General features: G+C 38.7%; 2 protein-coding genes across 2 annotated transcripts in view; both read left to right on the top strand.

Annotated features, from left to right (window-relative positions):
* Positions 1-17,805, top strand: part of LOC145491344 (uncharacterized) — a 515,242-nt gene that overhangs the window by 355,445 nt on the left and 141,992 nt on the right. The gene's annotated exons all lie outside the window — the stretch shown is intronic.
* On the top strand, positions 630-5,133 carry LOC145491391 (uncharacterized). The gene has a single exon (XM_081470581.1). The coding sequence runs from the start codon at positions 630-632 to the stop codon at positions 1,287-1,289; it is 660 nt and encodes a 219-aa protein (XP_081326707.1). The 3' UTR covers positions 1,290-5,133.

The raw sequence follows: 17,805 nt of genomic DNA, 5'->3' as shown, positions 1-17,805 counted from the left end.
TGTCCCCAAGAAAAATTGCCTATTTCACAGTTTAACTGGTGTTTCAGCCGTTTAAATAGCATCTATTTTCCGCCATACACGTAACATGAATACGGGTGTAATCAGCAAAAATTTAGTTGCAACCCTAGAAAACGCTAGAAAACGTCATCTTGACATTATTATCAAGTAAGAAATGAAAACAAATATGGTGAGGTTCGTTTTTTTATATAAATTATCTACAAGTGAGGTATGAATTTTAAACAGAGTTATATTAGTGATATTATCTGATATTTTGTAACTACCATCTAGATCCGTCTTTGAAAGGCAAGTATCAAAATGAAGAGAACGTACTACACTCTGCTTCAAAGAGTGGTAATGTCGCCATTATCGAAACAATGCTGTCACGTGGTCTTGATGTCAATTCAAAAGATAGTGATAGTAACACTCCCTTGATGATCGCGGCTTTGTTTGGCAAGATGGAGGCCGTAAACTATCTTTTAGACAAGGGAGCAGATGCGTCTTTGAAAGGCCACAAGGGAAAGAACTTACTGCACATGGCTTCCAGTGGTGGTAATGTCGCCATCATCAAAACAATGCTGTCACGCGGTTTTGATATCAATTAAAAAGACAGTGATGGTGACACTCCGTTGATGGTCGCGGCTTTCACTGGCAAGATGGAGGCCGTAAACTATCTTTTAGACAAGGGAGCAGATGCGTCTTTGAAAGACCAGTATGGAAGGAACTTACTGCACAACGCTTCCCAAGGTGGTAATGTCGCCATCATCGAGACAATGCTGTCACGTGGTTTTGATATCAATTCAAAAGATGGTCAAGGTAACACTCCCTTGATGCTCGCGGCTGTGTTTGGCAAGATGGAGGCCGTAAACTATCTTTTAGACAAGGGAGCAGATGCGTCTTTGAAATGCTTGTGGGGAAGGAACTTATTGCACAACGCTTCCGAAGGTGGTAATGTCGCCATCATCGAAACAATGCTGTCGCGCGGTTTTGATATCAATTCAAAAGACAGTGATGGTGACACTCCGTTGATGGTCGCGGCTTTCGCTGGCAAGATGGAGGCCGTAAACTATCTTTTAGACAAGGGAGTTGATGCGTCTTTGAAAGGCCAGTATGGAAGGAACTTACTGCACATCGCTTCCGAAGGTGGTAATGTCGCCATCATCGAGACAATGCTGTCACGTGGTTTTGATATCAATTCAAAAGATAGCAATGGTGAAACTCCATTGATGATCGCGACAGCTTATGGTGAAGCTGAAGCTGTGAAGTATCTACTCAGCAGGGGAGCACGTTAGTCTTCTACTTCATATTTATATTGTCGTCATTTTTAAGACGGCAGATTAGCAGCTAGTGTTTTATGCTCAATGTTATGATAAAATTAGCGAGAAATTTTTGTAACTTGTATAGAATTTGAACTCACATATTTAGGGTAATGAAGAGTTTTGCTCCGATAGCTGTATTTGCTTCTCAAGGAGGAATAGAACAGTGAATTCGTTATTTACTGCAATGGAACATTCAAAGTCACGCAACAATGATTTCAGGATATATTGTTTTTCTGTGTTGACAGAGAGCAGAGGAACTAGGAATCTACAACATTAAGTATAAGTTCTCATGAATTTCCCTATAGTCAAACATATCAATTTCAATGTTATTAATTTCAAATTCCCATAGCATATCGCAAGGTATCAGTGTATTTAGTTTGTAGAATGAAGTAGTAGTTGACAGTATCTTAATTCCATAGCGCACAGTTGATTTTCACGGTAGTTTCTGTAATCTGTCAGTTAACAATTATCCTGTAAAATAACCTGGAATACTGTATGGTTCTTCACCGACGAGGCTGTTAGCTCAGTGAGTTAATTAACTAAGACTATATTCTGCAAGATTGAGCGAGAAGACTTTTTTTATTATACAACAAACTGTCAAGGAGACGCATTTTTACAATAGATGGCGGACAATTCTTGGCAACTTGTATATCATAGGAAGCTATAGGATATATAACTGAAGGGTGACTTAAAGTACTGGAAAATAAGCCCAAGTAATTCCTTGTAAGCGTTAGCTCTAGAGAGGAAATGAATACCACTTGAAGCAAAGGAAAATTCCTTGACATTAGCGGGCCTCTAAATTAAATCAGCGTTGCTCTGCCGACTGAGTTACAAGGCCAGACAGTGGTGGTTCGTACCCATTCCCATAGCCTAGAATTAATTCAATCTCTACTTTCCAGCTTGTTTTATAAGCGAAACATTGCATTCATAATTATACCCTACCCTGAGGTTGCACTTTTGTATTTTGACAGAAAATGGCCTCGATCGGTTTTTTTTCTCCAAAAACACTTAAAGACCTGAGGTTACATGAAAATCAAGTTTCAAATTTAGAAACAGCTAGAGCTTGATATGTTAAGAAAAATAAGGCCATGACAGAAAAAACAATTCGTGTAAAAAGTAGGCTATCCATGACAGTGCGGTGCTTTTTTATTTTTTATTTAACCGTGTATATGGATATACATGAAATTATTAATTGTGACGTCTTTTAATAGATATGTCTACCTTAACAGAGTTTCCGGGTGGGTGGGTGAGTGAGTGAGTGAGTGAGTGAGTGGATGAGTGAGAGAGAGATGTATGTATGTCACACCAATCAGATTGGATCTACTATAAACAGCCAATCAAATTTCTTGTTGTAAAGGTAAATGGTATGTGAGAAGATTTGATCCCGGTACAGTTCAGAACGGCCATATTTATTCTTCTATAAAAGAGGAGGAAGTATTCATATATTGGGTTTACTTCGACATTTTCTGTGGGTTAGGCTGAGGATTTTAGTTAAATGAAAGAGATGAGCCTTGAGGTTTGAAACAGTTCGTGAGTTAGTAGTATGCAAATGCAACGAGATATTTGTATTTTTAGTTACAAAGGTAACTCGATACTTTTGTTTTTCACAAAGAGTAAATTCAATTAGAGGTCACGAATCGTCGCGTCTAGTTCTTAGGACATGTTTTAGAGGGAACGAGACTTTAGATTTTAAACAGTTCTAACGTTTACAATGGTAAGTGCGGGTAACGATTGTTTTGTTCTTGTTTCATGCCAATATAACGAGATATTTTTGTTTTTTAGTTACAAAGTGTAATTTGACACTCTTGTTTTTCACAAGAAAGTAAATTCGATTAGAACGGACGAATGGTCACCACGCTTTCCCACGAGATGTTTGCTACCTTTAGTAACAAATGGTAACTAAACACTTTTGTTTTTTATATGGGAGTAAATTCAATTAGAGCGGACAAGTTATCGGCTATTGTTTCCAGGATATTAAACAAAAAAGAAGCTTTCGTTTCCGGACGGTTTTTACGTCTCTGCAGTAGCAGTTTAATAGTTTTTTTTGATGACATTCATTTCAGCCCGATATTTTTGAAGGTAAAAGTGTGAAAACTGTTCAAATGTTCTTTGAAGACTGCGTGGCACCAAGTTAAAGTGCAATTTAATTAAATCAGACTTTCAACGTGTCAGAGGTTTTCTTCTCTTTCTTTCTATTTTAGGTGAAGTTGTGTTGTGTTGTGTAAAAAGGTAAACTTACGACTCGTATAAAATGCGAAAAAGTCTCTAAATTAACTTGAGTATTTTTGAGCAAAAATTCCTCTTGGGGGTTGGAAGGGTTATGTGATCGGTGAGTGATCATGAGGGAGTTATGCATGTGCGCGTGTCACACCAATCACAGTGCGAGTTGTATCAAAGAACGAATCAAATTGCCTGTTAGAAAATAAGATGGTATCTACATTAATCTGGAGACGTGTCAGATTACTGTAGTTTGTTCAGTCAAACATTTTATGGCGTACTATTTAGCTATCTTACCATGACCGATGTAACATCACAACCAAAAAAACTTGTCAAATTAACCAAATCATTACTGTACCATGAATGCTCTATCTCCAACACTTCACACAAAAAAATAACTCTTGCACGCCTTGCGTGCCTGTGTTTTTACTTAAGGAGACGCTACGGATTAGGAAAAATATGCGCACTAATAAGTTAACAAAGGCAAGGTAAAACGAAACTACAGGAATAGGAAGAAAAACAAAGGAACAAAGTTTACAAAATATTTCCATGTTTTATTAAACATTGTAATTGTGTTTACAATAGCAATTTAGCGCGGTATATTAATTTTTTCTTAGAAGTGCTAGAAAGCTGCTATAATAGACTTTTTTTTCATGCAAGCAGCTATTTTGCAATAATTTGCGTATTATTCAGACTATATGTCTTCCATATTCTCAAGATTTCGTCTAAGATCATGCTGTTTGATAAAGTGACGGCTTACTTAGTTTATCTAACCCACCAGTTAAATACGCTCCAAAAGGATGACATTAGAGAGCAGTGTAAACACGTGATTAATGGGGCCTGTCAGTCAAACATTGAGGGCTTACATCATAATCACATATTTTGACTCTAAAGAGACTAACATTAGTCGGAATATAGGAATGTTGTGAGAATCTTGTATTGAAATATTGTTATTTTTATGTCATTCTTTATTTTGAACGGTAGTTCATAAACTCAATGAATGTTTCCCTGACTGAACTACGTCTTAAGATTGCTCTCTGCGGTGGGGTTGAAAAGACGTTTTTAACAGAGTATACATTTTGGTGGAAATTGTGTTTGCGCTATTTTTGTTTTTGTAGTTTAAAGTTTGCGAAGAAAAAGTTTTTTTTTGTATTGCTCAATTTCATGGGGTTGGGATAGACTTGATTGATCCAAAATAGAGTTTGAAAGGGTTAAGTTGAAATTGTTTGGAAATTGATTAAAGGATAAAACATAACTGTTTTTATCAAGGAGGTCTTGAACGCGTGTAATGTTGCTTTCAAACCAATACTTACAGAAGAGTGGGGAGAGTGATAATTTCGAAAGGCGTATGTTGAACTTTGTCACAACACTTCACGGAGAGACATAATGAGCCCGTAGTGCCCGTCCGAGGAAAATACCCGTGATAGAACATTAGTAGATTTATACTAATTAACAATTAGATTATCACCTCATAGAAATCAAGAGCGAATAATCTAATTGTTTTAGTAGAATTCTAACTGAAATTTGCATCAAATAACGATTCCAAATATTCCTGGTCTTAATATTAAACTTCTCGCTTTAGAGAATTCGCGCGGACTGAGTATTCAATTTGACATTTTCAGTTGTGTGCGAGCTTATCAGTTTCTTTCAAAAAATTCGAGTTTTTTTAAATTCCAGAAACCGTGAATGTAGTTTTTCAGTCTTCTCAGGAATATAATTATCCATTTGTATTTAAATGTTCTTTCAAAACTTCGGAGAAACGAGGAAAGGTTGAAATTTTATCGACCACACCAAGCCACTAAACATTAATGGCTGATAGTGTGCAATGGCTCAGCCAATCAGATTGCAGCATTTGCATTAGTGTACAAGTAGAATTCTACCTGTTCGTATAAATCTACTGGCGTTCTATATAGCGTTCTATCTGCGGGACAATAGATAGTGAGTAACGTAACCAATCAGAGAACAGCATTAGTGATAGAACGCTAGCAGATTCATACTAATTAACAATTAGATTATGAGCTCGAGATTTCTATGAGGTGATAGTTGATGAGGCCGAAGGCTGAATTGTCATTTGAAATTGCAGTTGTGTTCGCGCGCGCGTCATCTTTTTTTTAATAATTGCAAGTTTTTTAAAGTCAAGAAACCGTAAATGAACCGCTTTTAGGCTTCTCGGAAATTTAATTATCCATTTGCATCAAAATGTTATTGGTCAGTTACTCGATGCCATCTCTCGCTGCAGTTGACAGTGCTTTTAGGCGCTAAATTCAGCTGAACATTGTTTGCTCCTTGTATTTTTCAAGTTAACAGTGCTTTTAGGCGCTAATTTCAGTTATACACCGCGGCACGGTGCAGTTTGCATGATCAAAAAATGTCCCGTGCCTTTCGACGGTTGGAGGTGACTTTGTCACGATGGCGAGGTCGTTAAGCTAGAAATTCAAATCCTGTGCCCAAGATAATCGGTTACGGATCGAAATGGAGCCGAAATGGAAAGCAAGAGCTGAAAAACCAGCGATTCTCGGGCGGTTAAGATAAACTTGGGAGAAAGCGAATGGGAAGAAGAGTTATCGACGGCTGCCATGAGACAATTTTGACGAGATTAGACCATTTTTGTGGAATTTACGGAGCTTTGAGTGCGGGCCGTCGGGCCAGTGGGTCACCCGCCTTTCGTTTCTCTTTAGGGGAAGCAAACCGCCAGAAAGTAAAACTCGCCTAAATGGCTCTAAACCATCTCCAGGAACCCAGAGACATCAAAACAGCGCAATGCAAACATAAGGTAAGCGATTTTATTCAAATTATTTTCTACACGTAGCATTTAGCGTAATTTTCGAAGCATTCTCATACATTGTCTTATAAACGGCTAAAATTGTAACGCAATCGCCAACAGCATAATGTCACGTATTAATCGCATACAACGTCTGGGCGGCCTTTGTTCTGATCTGAAGTCAGAACGGAAATAGTCTACTTCAGGTATAAAAGGTCAATTCTCTTCGCCTGAATCAATTATGGAAGGCCTTCCTTTCTTCTGTGGTTGAGGCTGAGACTTTTCATTGTCTTTGGAGAAGGAATTTGAAGGTGCATATCCTGATGCCCAGTGGATGGTACGTTTTGTTTCTTTTAAATACCGTTTAATAGCATGATTTTAAGGGGGTCCAGCTCGTTATCATCTCCGTTTCTTTTTGTAACCTTGGCGTAGGACTCAATACTCAGGACCTTGTCAAGTTCTTGCGGCGCCATTTGTTTTAAGATATTTCCAAGATGGCGGGACTGGCACCGGCTTCGTAAGACGTTCGTTCATTCACTATTTTGTGCAGTGTGGCGTATTTTGACTATGTTTATTCACAGCGACAGAGTTGAGCTCTTTTGTTGCTTCGTTTGAAACTACCGGAAACCTTGAAAGATCTACCTCCTTGAGATGGCTCTGAATTTGTTGTTGTGTGGTTTTCGTTTGGTTATGTTTTACTGGACTCAGTATCATACGGATCTTGAACAGATGTTGAAGAGAAATCGCCAAAATATTCGTCAAAATGGACACTGAAAGTTGGGAACTTCCATTAAAGTAGGTCTTCAGCCTAAAGGAGCTCATAATCGTCATTCAGAAACTAATTAATTAAATTTGTCAATTTTTTTTGGAAAAAGGCTACAATAACAACAAAGTTTTGGCAATAGTAGTTGCAAAATTCTCCACACAGTGGCTTTTTGCCCTTCATTTTCCTAAAATTTTATTGATTACTTTAAACTAATCTTGAAATCTGATTGGTTGGTTTGTTTTACTGTCCCATTCTCATTGGCTGAGAAAAAGATGTGATTTAGAGCAAAAAATTAGCGCGATTCGTGAATAAATCGCACCACTGAGAGCCAATCAGATTGCAACGATAACAAGTGATTTCAAAATGGATTTAATAAAGACGGTAATAAAATCAAATCGTTGAGCACAGTTCAGACAACATAGTCGGAAGCTGGGAGGATCCGCCGAACATTTGATTGACGGTAGCGAAAAACGCATTTGTCGGTTGAGCTTTGAATTTTAGAGTCCGCATGTTATTGAAAGGCGCAGTGAGGTCCTAGAGTAGGCCTTTTCGTGCAGCGTGAAACATGCTTAAACAGATGAAGAAGTGAATTGTAATTCATTGTAATTGGAATGTTAACGAGTCAGGTAAAATAAAAATGATTTTCCAAGGGGTAATTCTCAACTGAACCTCGTAGTGTGTTGGTATAGAAGAGAGACTGGTGAGCGAGAGGTATGCTAAAGGTAAGTGGTTCGAGACCGGCAGGGACACAAGACAAAAAAGAAAAATGCGCAAGGAGCCTGGGTATTATGGAGAAGAAAAAGAGAGAAGAATGGAGTTAAAGGAAGAAGAGAATCGGCGAAAAGACAACGCGCAACAGCGCGCAATGAAATCCTCTTTTATCCATACAGTAAGTAGTAATTATCAATGTATATATTCAATACCTTAAGGAGTTCCTATTGTCTTCAAAAACAATAGAGCGCACACATAATTGATCATTCTGCATGCATAATAAATGTATGGGGTTACACGGAAATCTTGCCCTTGTAATTAATGGTCAAATCCGTGACCGTGGTCCCGAAACTGAGAATTTCCCTTCCTATGCTAAAGTTTTGTCGTCGTTAAATCGCTATCTGATTTTATTTAAATCACAAGACAGCTTGGACAATCCAACTTGCACGGTAAGCCGTCACATTTTCAAGGGAGCTGTTTACTCCCTTGTCTCCCATACTGATTGTTAGTAAAGTAGTCAAAAGTGCCAGTTTCTATTTTTGCCGTCGTTAATTGTTTTGTATTAGAGTTTCCTAAATTTGTGCGGCTTTAGCTGGTTTTCTTGACAAATCGTTCAATTTACATTGGCACTTTTTCGTTTAACTGTGTTTGGGTTAGTTTTATTTTAAAGTGTCGATTTTCGTTTACATACCAAGAATGAGTAGCCGGCCAATCAGGTCTTATAGTTTTCGTCTCATAGCCCACTACAGAAGATATAACAATTTTTATTACATGGCTAGCTCCGTGAGCGGGCAAGATGAATCAAATCCTGCGCTGTGATTGGCCACCCCAGTGGGCAAGATAAAGCTATCTTGCCCGCTCGGGACTACCCGTGTGTCCCGCAAGAAAACTTTCCCCGAAAGCCATATAATAAATCCGTTATTAACCAAGCTTGTTCGGTCAAGATGGCTGGGTATTGGCTTCGTTCTTTTTTTTTGCGAGTTTATGGACCTCGACTCCGTCTCGGTCCATAAACTCGCAAAAACACACCTTGGCCAATATCCAGCCATCTTGACTTCACACTTGGTCAATAACCCATATATATACTCCAATTCTAATTCTAGTTACAATGGTGGCTTTGTAATAACTGCAAAAATTCTCCAATTGCAGCCAACCAATTTATTAAGATTTCAATATGACAATCCCGTTTAAAGCATCTTCTTTGCTCACTCAACGCCAGAGGTTTTTACTTAGCTCTTATTAACCGAGCAGGAGGTCTGTGTGGGAGAATCTTGACCGAGGTCGTGAGTACAGACCGAACGCAGTGAGGTCTATACACACGACCGAGGTCAAGATTCTCCCATACAGACCGACTAAGCTTGGTTAATAAGATGTTTATTATATGGCAACCAAGAGAAATTTAATTCGTTTAGTGTAACTGGTTTGTACTAGCCGACATTTTGCTTGCGAACGGCGATGAGCTGAACTTAATTCTGCCGAAGTCTGCTCGAACTCTTTACTTTTCCTTTCTTATCAGACTTTTTGGCATTGCCATAAATAAATATTGTTAGAAGAAAATAGTCAACATTTTTGCATGAAAGTTTGCAACTTTTTCAACACAAAACATTACCGGTCTAGATAGGAAAATCTAGACCACTTTCAATATCGATTTCAGCCAATCAAATTCTTGAATTCGATAGTTCCCAGTCCTTGTGAGACACAGCCATATAATAAAGGTTTTTAAACCAAACACAAAAGAGACGACAGTTGTTTGGGTGGCTTCATAATTATAAATTTGACGTAATAATAATAATACTAATCATAATCAATCTTTATTTGTACTCACTCTTGCTAAAGAAAAATTACAATTTCAATGAAAATATTAAGAGTAAAAATTAGAGTACCAACTGCCTGGAATAATCATAGGGGCTAGCGGAGCCAGGCAGGTAATATTCCTACAAGAAACTTCCTCAAGACCAAATGTTGAAGCTATATGAATGGGGAGGGAACATTATTTACATTTACGGAACAAATCATCCAAAAGGTGTTGCAATCCTCTTTAACTCCAGACTGGATGTATATATAGAAAGGTTTGAGGCTGACAAAAACAGAAGATATCTACTACCAGAAGCTGCTATATTTGAGTCTATGGTTTTGTTTTGAAACATTTACAGCCCAAATGACAGTAACGGTCAGAACACTTTCTCCTCAAAGCTCAGTGATAGTCTTAGAGAGCACGCCGATATGCAAATTATTGTAGGAGGTGACTTCGATTTCGTTCTAGCACTTTTGGATAAAACTGGCGAAACTTCAACTGAGAGAAAAAATACAGTAATTAACAAAATCAATTTGTGCACGAATTTCGACCTCCAAGATGTGTGGAGATTACAACTCCCCAAAACATCACAATACACATGGTACAATAACTCGTTGAAAGTGCAATGCATGCTGGATTATTGGCTGGTTTCGAAAGAGTTGTCAGTGCTTGTGACAAATTCCGGAATCGTCATTCTACAATATCAGATCATTCTGCAGTAACTCTTCACTTGCAATCAAAGGAGTATGTTTAATGAGGTCCAAGTTTTAGGAAAGTAAATAATTCTCTTTTAAGTGATGAAAAGTCTGTACAGGATCATTCGAGTGAGATGCCCGAGTTCAAAACAAAGTACGATTATCTGGACGACAAAGGACTCCACTGGGACATGATTAAAATGGAGGTGAAAGGTTCCTGTGTTCAATATGCAAAAACAGGGACGCCGAAATACCGAAAAGCACCTCCAACAACAAATAGATCATTTGATGAACCTGGTAAAGACTGACAGGATATAAGAAAACATATCAAAACTTTACCGTCTCAGAGCAGAATATAATGCGATTGCTGAATACAGAACAAAAAATGCTATAATAAGAAGCAGGATACCCTGACACGACTGAGATGGGGAAAAAAAAACACTAAATATTTTCTGAATATGGAAAAAAGACAACGTTGTAAATCACACATTTCAAAGCTTAAAAGGCAAACGACGATATGGAGATCAACGATCCTAAAACAATCCTAGAACAAGGACAATGTTCTGTAGAAACCTATATACTGCGGCGCCCTGTAATGACTCGCTGAGTAATAAAAATAAAACCCCAGGAACAGATGGACTTTCTGAAGAACTCTATTTACGGTTCTGGTCTCTCTGCTAGGAGAAAAACATGGTACAAAGTCTTAACTACGCGAATAAACACGGACAACTGAACATAACGCAAAAACAGGGTATTATCAAAGTGATATCAAAAACAAGGAAAGACAAGTCATTCCTTGAAAACTGGACACACTTAAGTTTACTTAATGTTGACTACATAATCGCTGTCAAAGCCATAGCACACAGGATTTCAAAGGTTCTTCCAACCATTGTCAAGGAAGATCAAAACGGATATGTCAAAGGTCGGTACATCTGTCAAAATATTAGGCTCATTACAGACATCATGAAGATAACAGAATTAGAAAGTCTACCTGGTTTGGCCATTTTTATTGATTTAAAAAAAAAACATTCGATACAGTAGATTGGAACTTCCTTTTTCGAGCGTTACCCTTGTATTCAAAAGTGGATTAAAACTTTTTATACCGACTGCTACAGCTATTTTATCAACAACGGATACGCATTTGAGTTTTTGACTAGAAAGGGGTGTCCGTCAAGGTTGTCCGCTCTCAGGTTCTCTTTTTGTTCTATGCGCGGAAATTTTAGCTAACGCCATCAGAAATGACAATACCACTAAAGGAATAAAAATTCACGACAAAGAATTTAAATTATCCCAATATGCCGATGACACAGCTGCCTTTGTTTCTGACAAGAAATCTGCAACAAATGTATTCAAACTTTTGTCAAACTTTCAAGAATGTTCTGGCCTGGAAAAACAGTCGAACCTCTATTGAGCGGCCACTCTCGGGGACGAGACAACTGGCCGCTTAATAGAGGGGCCAGTTTAAAAGAGGTTCACCCGAAAACAACTTTGGGCGTGGTCCAGTTTTCACTTTATCAAATAGAAGTACAAACAAATGCAAGTGGAGAAAAAGTAGAGCAATGATAGTTATAGTGCGGTCCATAACGTTAACAAAAGTCAAAGAAACAATTACGTTTTCACATTGTCATTCTTTTACCTTCCTCTGGCTAAAAACGTCCAACTTCAAATGTTCCTGGTCGTTTAACAGAGGTGTAAAACAAAACAAAATCACATTTGGGACGGCCGTAAGCTGACCGCGGCCGCTTAATCAAGGTGGCCGTTGAAAAGAGGTTTTTATTACAATGTATAGCTGACAATTTTTCCGGGACCTTGGCCGCTGGCCGCCAAATAAAGGTTGGCCGTTTAATAGACGCCCGCTTAATAGAGGTTCGACTGTAAATAGAAGTAAAACTGAAGGAATGTGGTCAGGCCCAAGCCGAAGAAACACAGCAAAAGCCCTGGGGATTGCTTGGCCAGCCAACTCTATACTCGCACTGGAGATTATTTTCTCGTATAATGATGAAATTGTTTACAACAAAAATTTTGAACAGAAGCTAACCAAAATGAAAGGTCTCCTTAAAGGAGCTACGCCACGGCTTGCGCTTCTTGAAAAGTTTAGCCTAAATGTTTCAAGTTCGTCGTTTGTAATCCGTGTTAATCTTCCCCATCCTTAAAAATCCTTGTTCCTTTGTATTTTATTATTATCCTTTTGGTGTTTTTCTATCTTAGTAAACTACTATTTTCAGGTTTCCTTCAATTTAAAGGTAATATTGTATATGGCCAAAATAACTCAAAATATTGATTGAGCTCCTTTAACTTGTGGTATCCTTGAAACTTTACACTTTACGGCCGCAAAACGATTCTAAAACCCTTAGCGATTTCCAAGCTCGTTTATAACACATCTTTCCTAGCATTTTCACCAAAATTCACTGCCATGGTAAATCAAGCAATAACACAATTTGTATGGAGTGAAGAAAGCTAAAATTAAATACAGAACAATGATAGGACCGAACGAGCAAGGATGCCTAGACATGGCTGATTTTCAAATAATCAAAGATGCTCTTAAAGTTCTTTGGGTAAGATGATTAAGTGACAGCAATGGGACCTCAAGTTGGATTCATATCCCTCTTTGCTATCTACAACCAGTTGGTGGGCTGTTTCTCCTGCAGTGTAATATGTATTTCTTTTAGGTGTTTAATTAGGTTGCTTTGTATAAGTTCACATTGGGAAAATCAGGCCTTTATATACAACTCCTTGTGAATATCACACCACTTGACGCCGACCGCTATTTGTTGTATTTTGTTGTGTTTTTTGTCTCCTCTACTTATAATAGAAATGTTTTCTATTCGGCTGAGCGAAGCGAAATAGAATAGAATTTGACATAAAGCTACTTAAAGTTGATATACCGATTGATTTTTACAAAGAAGCTCTTTGCGCCTGGCGAAGAATGGATTGCATTAGTCCTCATACCAAAAAGCAGGAATTAAGTGAAATTGTTTGGAACAACCACATTCAAATAGAAGGATGTTCCATTTATGAAAAAAATGACACGACGCTGGATTAAACAAAATTGAAGACTTTTTTCAATGTAGCATGTCCTTAACTTTTAAAGAATTCTGCGGCAAATTAAAACGAAGTTTTTAAACTACTACGGTCTATGCCACGCAGTCCCTCAAAAGTAGATCACTAATCTCAAAGGAAATGTTATTGAACCTTTAGAAAAACGTTCTGAGAAGGATAAGGATAAATAATCTTTCTTGCAAATCGGCAACTAAATTCTTTGTTAAAAGTAAATTCGTTACGCCTACAGCTGAACGAAGGATGAAAGAAGTCAATCTAAAAGAAGATACAATACAACTCATTTATAGTCTTCCGTTTAATGTTAATTACCAAAGAAACCAGTCTCGCCATTTTCCAATACAAGATAATTCATCAGATTCTACACACAAATTCGACCCTTTTTAGAGATTCAATCAAGGAACATGATAAATGTCACCTCTGTAGCGAAAGACAAACGTTAACCCATCTTTTTGTTACCTGTGCTGAAGTTCGGCTTATTTTTGGTCTACCTTTACTAATTGGTAGAACTCCAAAAACAGAGATACGATCCACCTCGTTAAAAGTGAAATAATCTATGACGTGACTGATAACTTCGCTTGTCGTCTTGGCTTAAACCTCTGCATGAATGATTATAGCCAAATACTGTTTGTATACTGCTCCAAGAAAAGAAGAGTTTTACCTGGATGCCTTCCTAGCGATCCTGACAAATAAAATTAAAATTGAGAAACATGACTCTAAGTCACAAATAAATATGTAAGAAAGCCACCTATTGTAGCTACCATCCTACATGAAAGAAATGTAAGATATTAATAAATACAAAATAATGTTAGTATTGTAAGTTGTGTTAGTTTTGTTAAATCGTAAGTTATCGGTTAGCGCTGTAAGTAGAGTAGGTAATTTATGTGAAGGTGAAATTAATCAACATGACACGAGCGTGGGACAAAGAAAAATTCTGAGTCCCCGACAGGAATCGAACCCATGACCTCCCGAACACCGGGCGGGCGCTCTATCCACTGAGCTACGAGAACTCATGGAGAGCAAGGTCATTTAACTGAGTTCATATATGATAGGTGTCCTGCATACTGCTAGGATCAATTTCATTACCGAGCAATCTTTATTAACTTATCACTACTCACGATGAATTCGATAGCGTTGATCCTAGCAGTATGCAGGACACCTATCATATATGAACTCAGTTAAATGACCTTGCTCTCCATGAGTTCTCGTAGCTCAGTGGATAGAGCCTTCGGCTTCGGCTGATAACACTAACCGAACCTTGATTATTTCGGATATCACAAAAACGGAATCTCATAGCTGTTTAATTATACATTGTTTTAAAGAAAATAACGACAAACGCATTATCGCACCGAACACAGCTTATTTTCGACAAGACATGTTCCTACGTGAATTTGACATTGCTCTTAGAAATCAAGCATTGCGCGCGAAACCTGCGGATTATTCACTAATCTGACAGCAGATTAGTGAATAATCTGTAGGTTGCGCTGTTTCCAGAATTAAATGTAGGCTTTAGCCAATTAGAAGACAGATGGTGACTACAATGTATAATAATGTCAGTTGTGGATTTTCGCCGTCATGGTAACAACAGCTTTTATTCAATTCCAATCTTATGAAGCCATTAAATTATTATATTACCATTAACTTTAATCATGACACTTAAGCTGACGTTTAGCTCACGCATCTTGAAGAAGACATGAAAATGAAATATATCGTTCAGTAGAAACATCCCTTTGTAATTCGCAAAAACTGAAATTTTATTTTATTTTTATCTGCAGTTATACACACTCGATTTATTTATATTTGACCACACGGAGCATACAATCTTATTGAGTAGGAAGATAGTATATAAATGAATGAATGAAAAGAACGAATAGTTTACCTTTGTCTCCTGTTGTCATCTCTTACGCGACCTTACAAGGAAAACCTCTACCCACATGTTCTGCGTAACACTGTAGCGCTAAACTCGTACCTAGGCCATTTAGCGCCGTGCAAAAAATATTTTGGTTGATATATAATTGACAATAGCCTGATTCTCAGACGTCCGACGTTGATCGCGGCCCTTTCGCTTCACCTCTCTCCCTAGAGGGGGAGAGAGAGAGCCCAAACATTCTGAACGCAATCCGCCCGAGGGGGACTCCCATATAAAAAGGACAGGGGTGCTCGTCGGAAATTTTGAAAAGAACCCCTAAGAGGAACCAAGATGCTATTTAGTGGGCGTGTCTTGAAAATTATTTTAGCCCTGAGAGATACCAATTCTAAAACAACGCATTAACTTTCATAATTTTTAATAGCGTTAAAGACGATGGCTTCAAATACCTTCTACTCATAAAGTTGATTATATCCTGTCATATTTTGTTTTCAGCTCAATACCCTTAAAGTGCACCTAACCCCAAAAATTTTTTTCGCTAGAACGAATCTACTTATTATTTGAAATAGTTCTGCGAAAAAATTTTTGAATTCCGTTAAGTCCTCGATTTTCTGTGCCACGACGAAATCTCGAAAATAGCTCCAAAACACCGCCATTTTGTTTCACGACCGAGTTTGAGGAGAATGGGTCCAGCGGCTCTTGTCACGTCTACCCAGGAAGGTTGGATATCTCATTTCCTCTCATTTCCTTCAGGATGGTGCAATACACATTCGAAAAGTGCGCAGAAAACGCCTTCCAGAGGTGCTATCGGCTGTTGCAGCAATATTCCAGATTTAAAGAAAGATATACTGTACAATTTACTGACGATGATCGGCTAATGGTGCAATAAAGACATAAACGATGGTTGATTTTGTCGAACCGAAACAAGCGAACTGAATCTGTGAGAACCATTGAAGAACTCTCACTGGAATTTGTTCCGCAGACTTTCGAACGCTATTTTCATAAATTTTCTGCTTAAAGCTAACCAGAAATTTGTAGAAATACTACCTACAACCTATATCTTCCAATCCCGCAATATTTATAACATAACCGGCAAAGTTGTGTGATCCGGTCATGATCAAGAAGCGTTATACTGATATGTAAATAGATCGCAACTGTACGCCGCTAACCAACACTTATTTCTCTTTCGATTTAGATGAAAGTCGAAGATTAATCCACTAGAATTACATGATAACAAAATTGTTAGACTCACAGAGTTTTTCGAAGGTTTGGAAATCAGCAGTGCGACAAAGATTCTGTGCAATAGCGTCGAAAATATGACCGCGTAACATTATCTGCGGACCGCTTAGGGAACACATCCTTATCGCTTATCCGACGAATTTCACTGCAAACTTTGAGAACAATTTACATTGGTTATTTGGAGTTACGACTTAAAACGTGTGACAGTGTGAAATCGGTAATTGTATGAAATGTTTCCTTCCGCCTTGCTTCCCGCAGCTTCAAAAATACAGGTCCAAACAATACGATTTTCAATCGATCGAAGCCAATGTTTTGGAGGTCATCAAGTCTCGAAAACTGCAACACGTACGTCGCTCTTATAAACATGAAGCATTCAACTGAAAGTAAAACACAAACTGGATTTAACAGAACCTTGACAAAATACATTTTCGGTAAGGACAAATGTAAACGGGCTATAAACACGCGTGGGAATCTTATGTTTAGTTGACGAAATTACCATCCAAAGCAGTCCTTGAGTTTTCTTTCCTGCTTTTCGTTTGCCTGCTCCTCCACTTCGTATCTAGCTTTCCATTCCTAATATACAAGCAGCTCGTCCGCAAAAACGTCTTCCCCGTCGTCGCTTGAAATATTGTAAATTGCTCTCAAAGCTCTAAGCAGTGAGTTCACAGTCGTCGAACGTGCTCGATCGAAGTTTATTTCGGAGCCTTCCGAATCGAAACTTAACTCTGACTCCAGTGACGAAAAAGAAATGATTCTGAGACAAAGCTTGGACGTTTTAGTCCCAAAATACATCGGAACGATTAGTTTTGCGTTCTATTTTCTCGAGCAAATACAGAGAGTTGACTGAGGCGCTATTGTGTTTGGTTCCTGGGTAGACGTCATCAGGTACCGCCGCCCCAGACTCCCTAAAACGCGGTCGTGAAACACTTAATCGCGACTTTGAAAGGGCATAGAAAATCGAGGATTCAACCAAATTGAAAAATTTCTTCGCCCAAATGCTTCAAATAAAGTCCAGATTTGTTTTAACGAAAAAAAAATTTGGGGGTTAGGTGCACTTTAAAGGTACCGCAAAAGCTGCCACTGTAGACCATATGAGGCTGAACACCCTGCGGGTGACAGGTGGATGGCGGGAGTTTGTGTGTTGGGTGGCGGGTGCGGGTGGCGGATGCGGGTGACGGGTGGATGGCGGGAGTTTGTGTGTTGGGTGGCGGGTGCGGGTGGCGGATGCGGGTGACGGGTGGATGGCGGGAGTTTGTGTGTTGGGTGGCGGGTGCGGGTGGCGGATGCGGGTGACGGGTGGATGGCGGGAGTTTGTGTGTTGGGTGGCGGGTGCGGGTGGCGGATGCGGGTGACGGGTGGATGGCGGGAGTTTGTGTGTTGG

This window comes from Orbicella franksi, chromosome 6 (genome assembly GCF_964199315.1).
Source record: "Orbicella franksi chromosome 6, jaOrbFran1.1, whole genome shotgun sequence".
Classification (NCBI taxonomy): Eukaryota; Metazoa; Cnidaria; class Anthozoa; order Scleractinia; family Merulinidae; genus Orbicella; species Orbicella franksi.
This window is presented reverse-complemented; position numbering and strand designations above follow the sequence as displayed.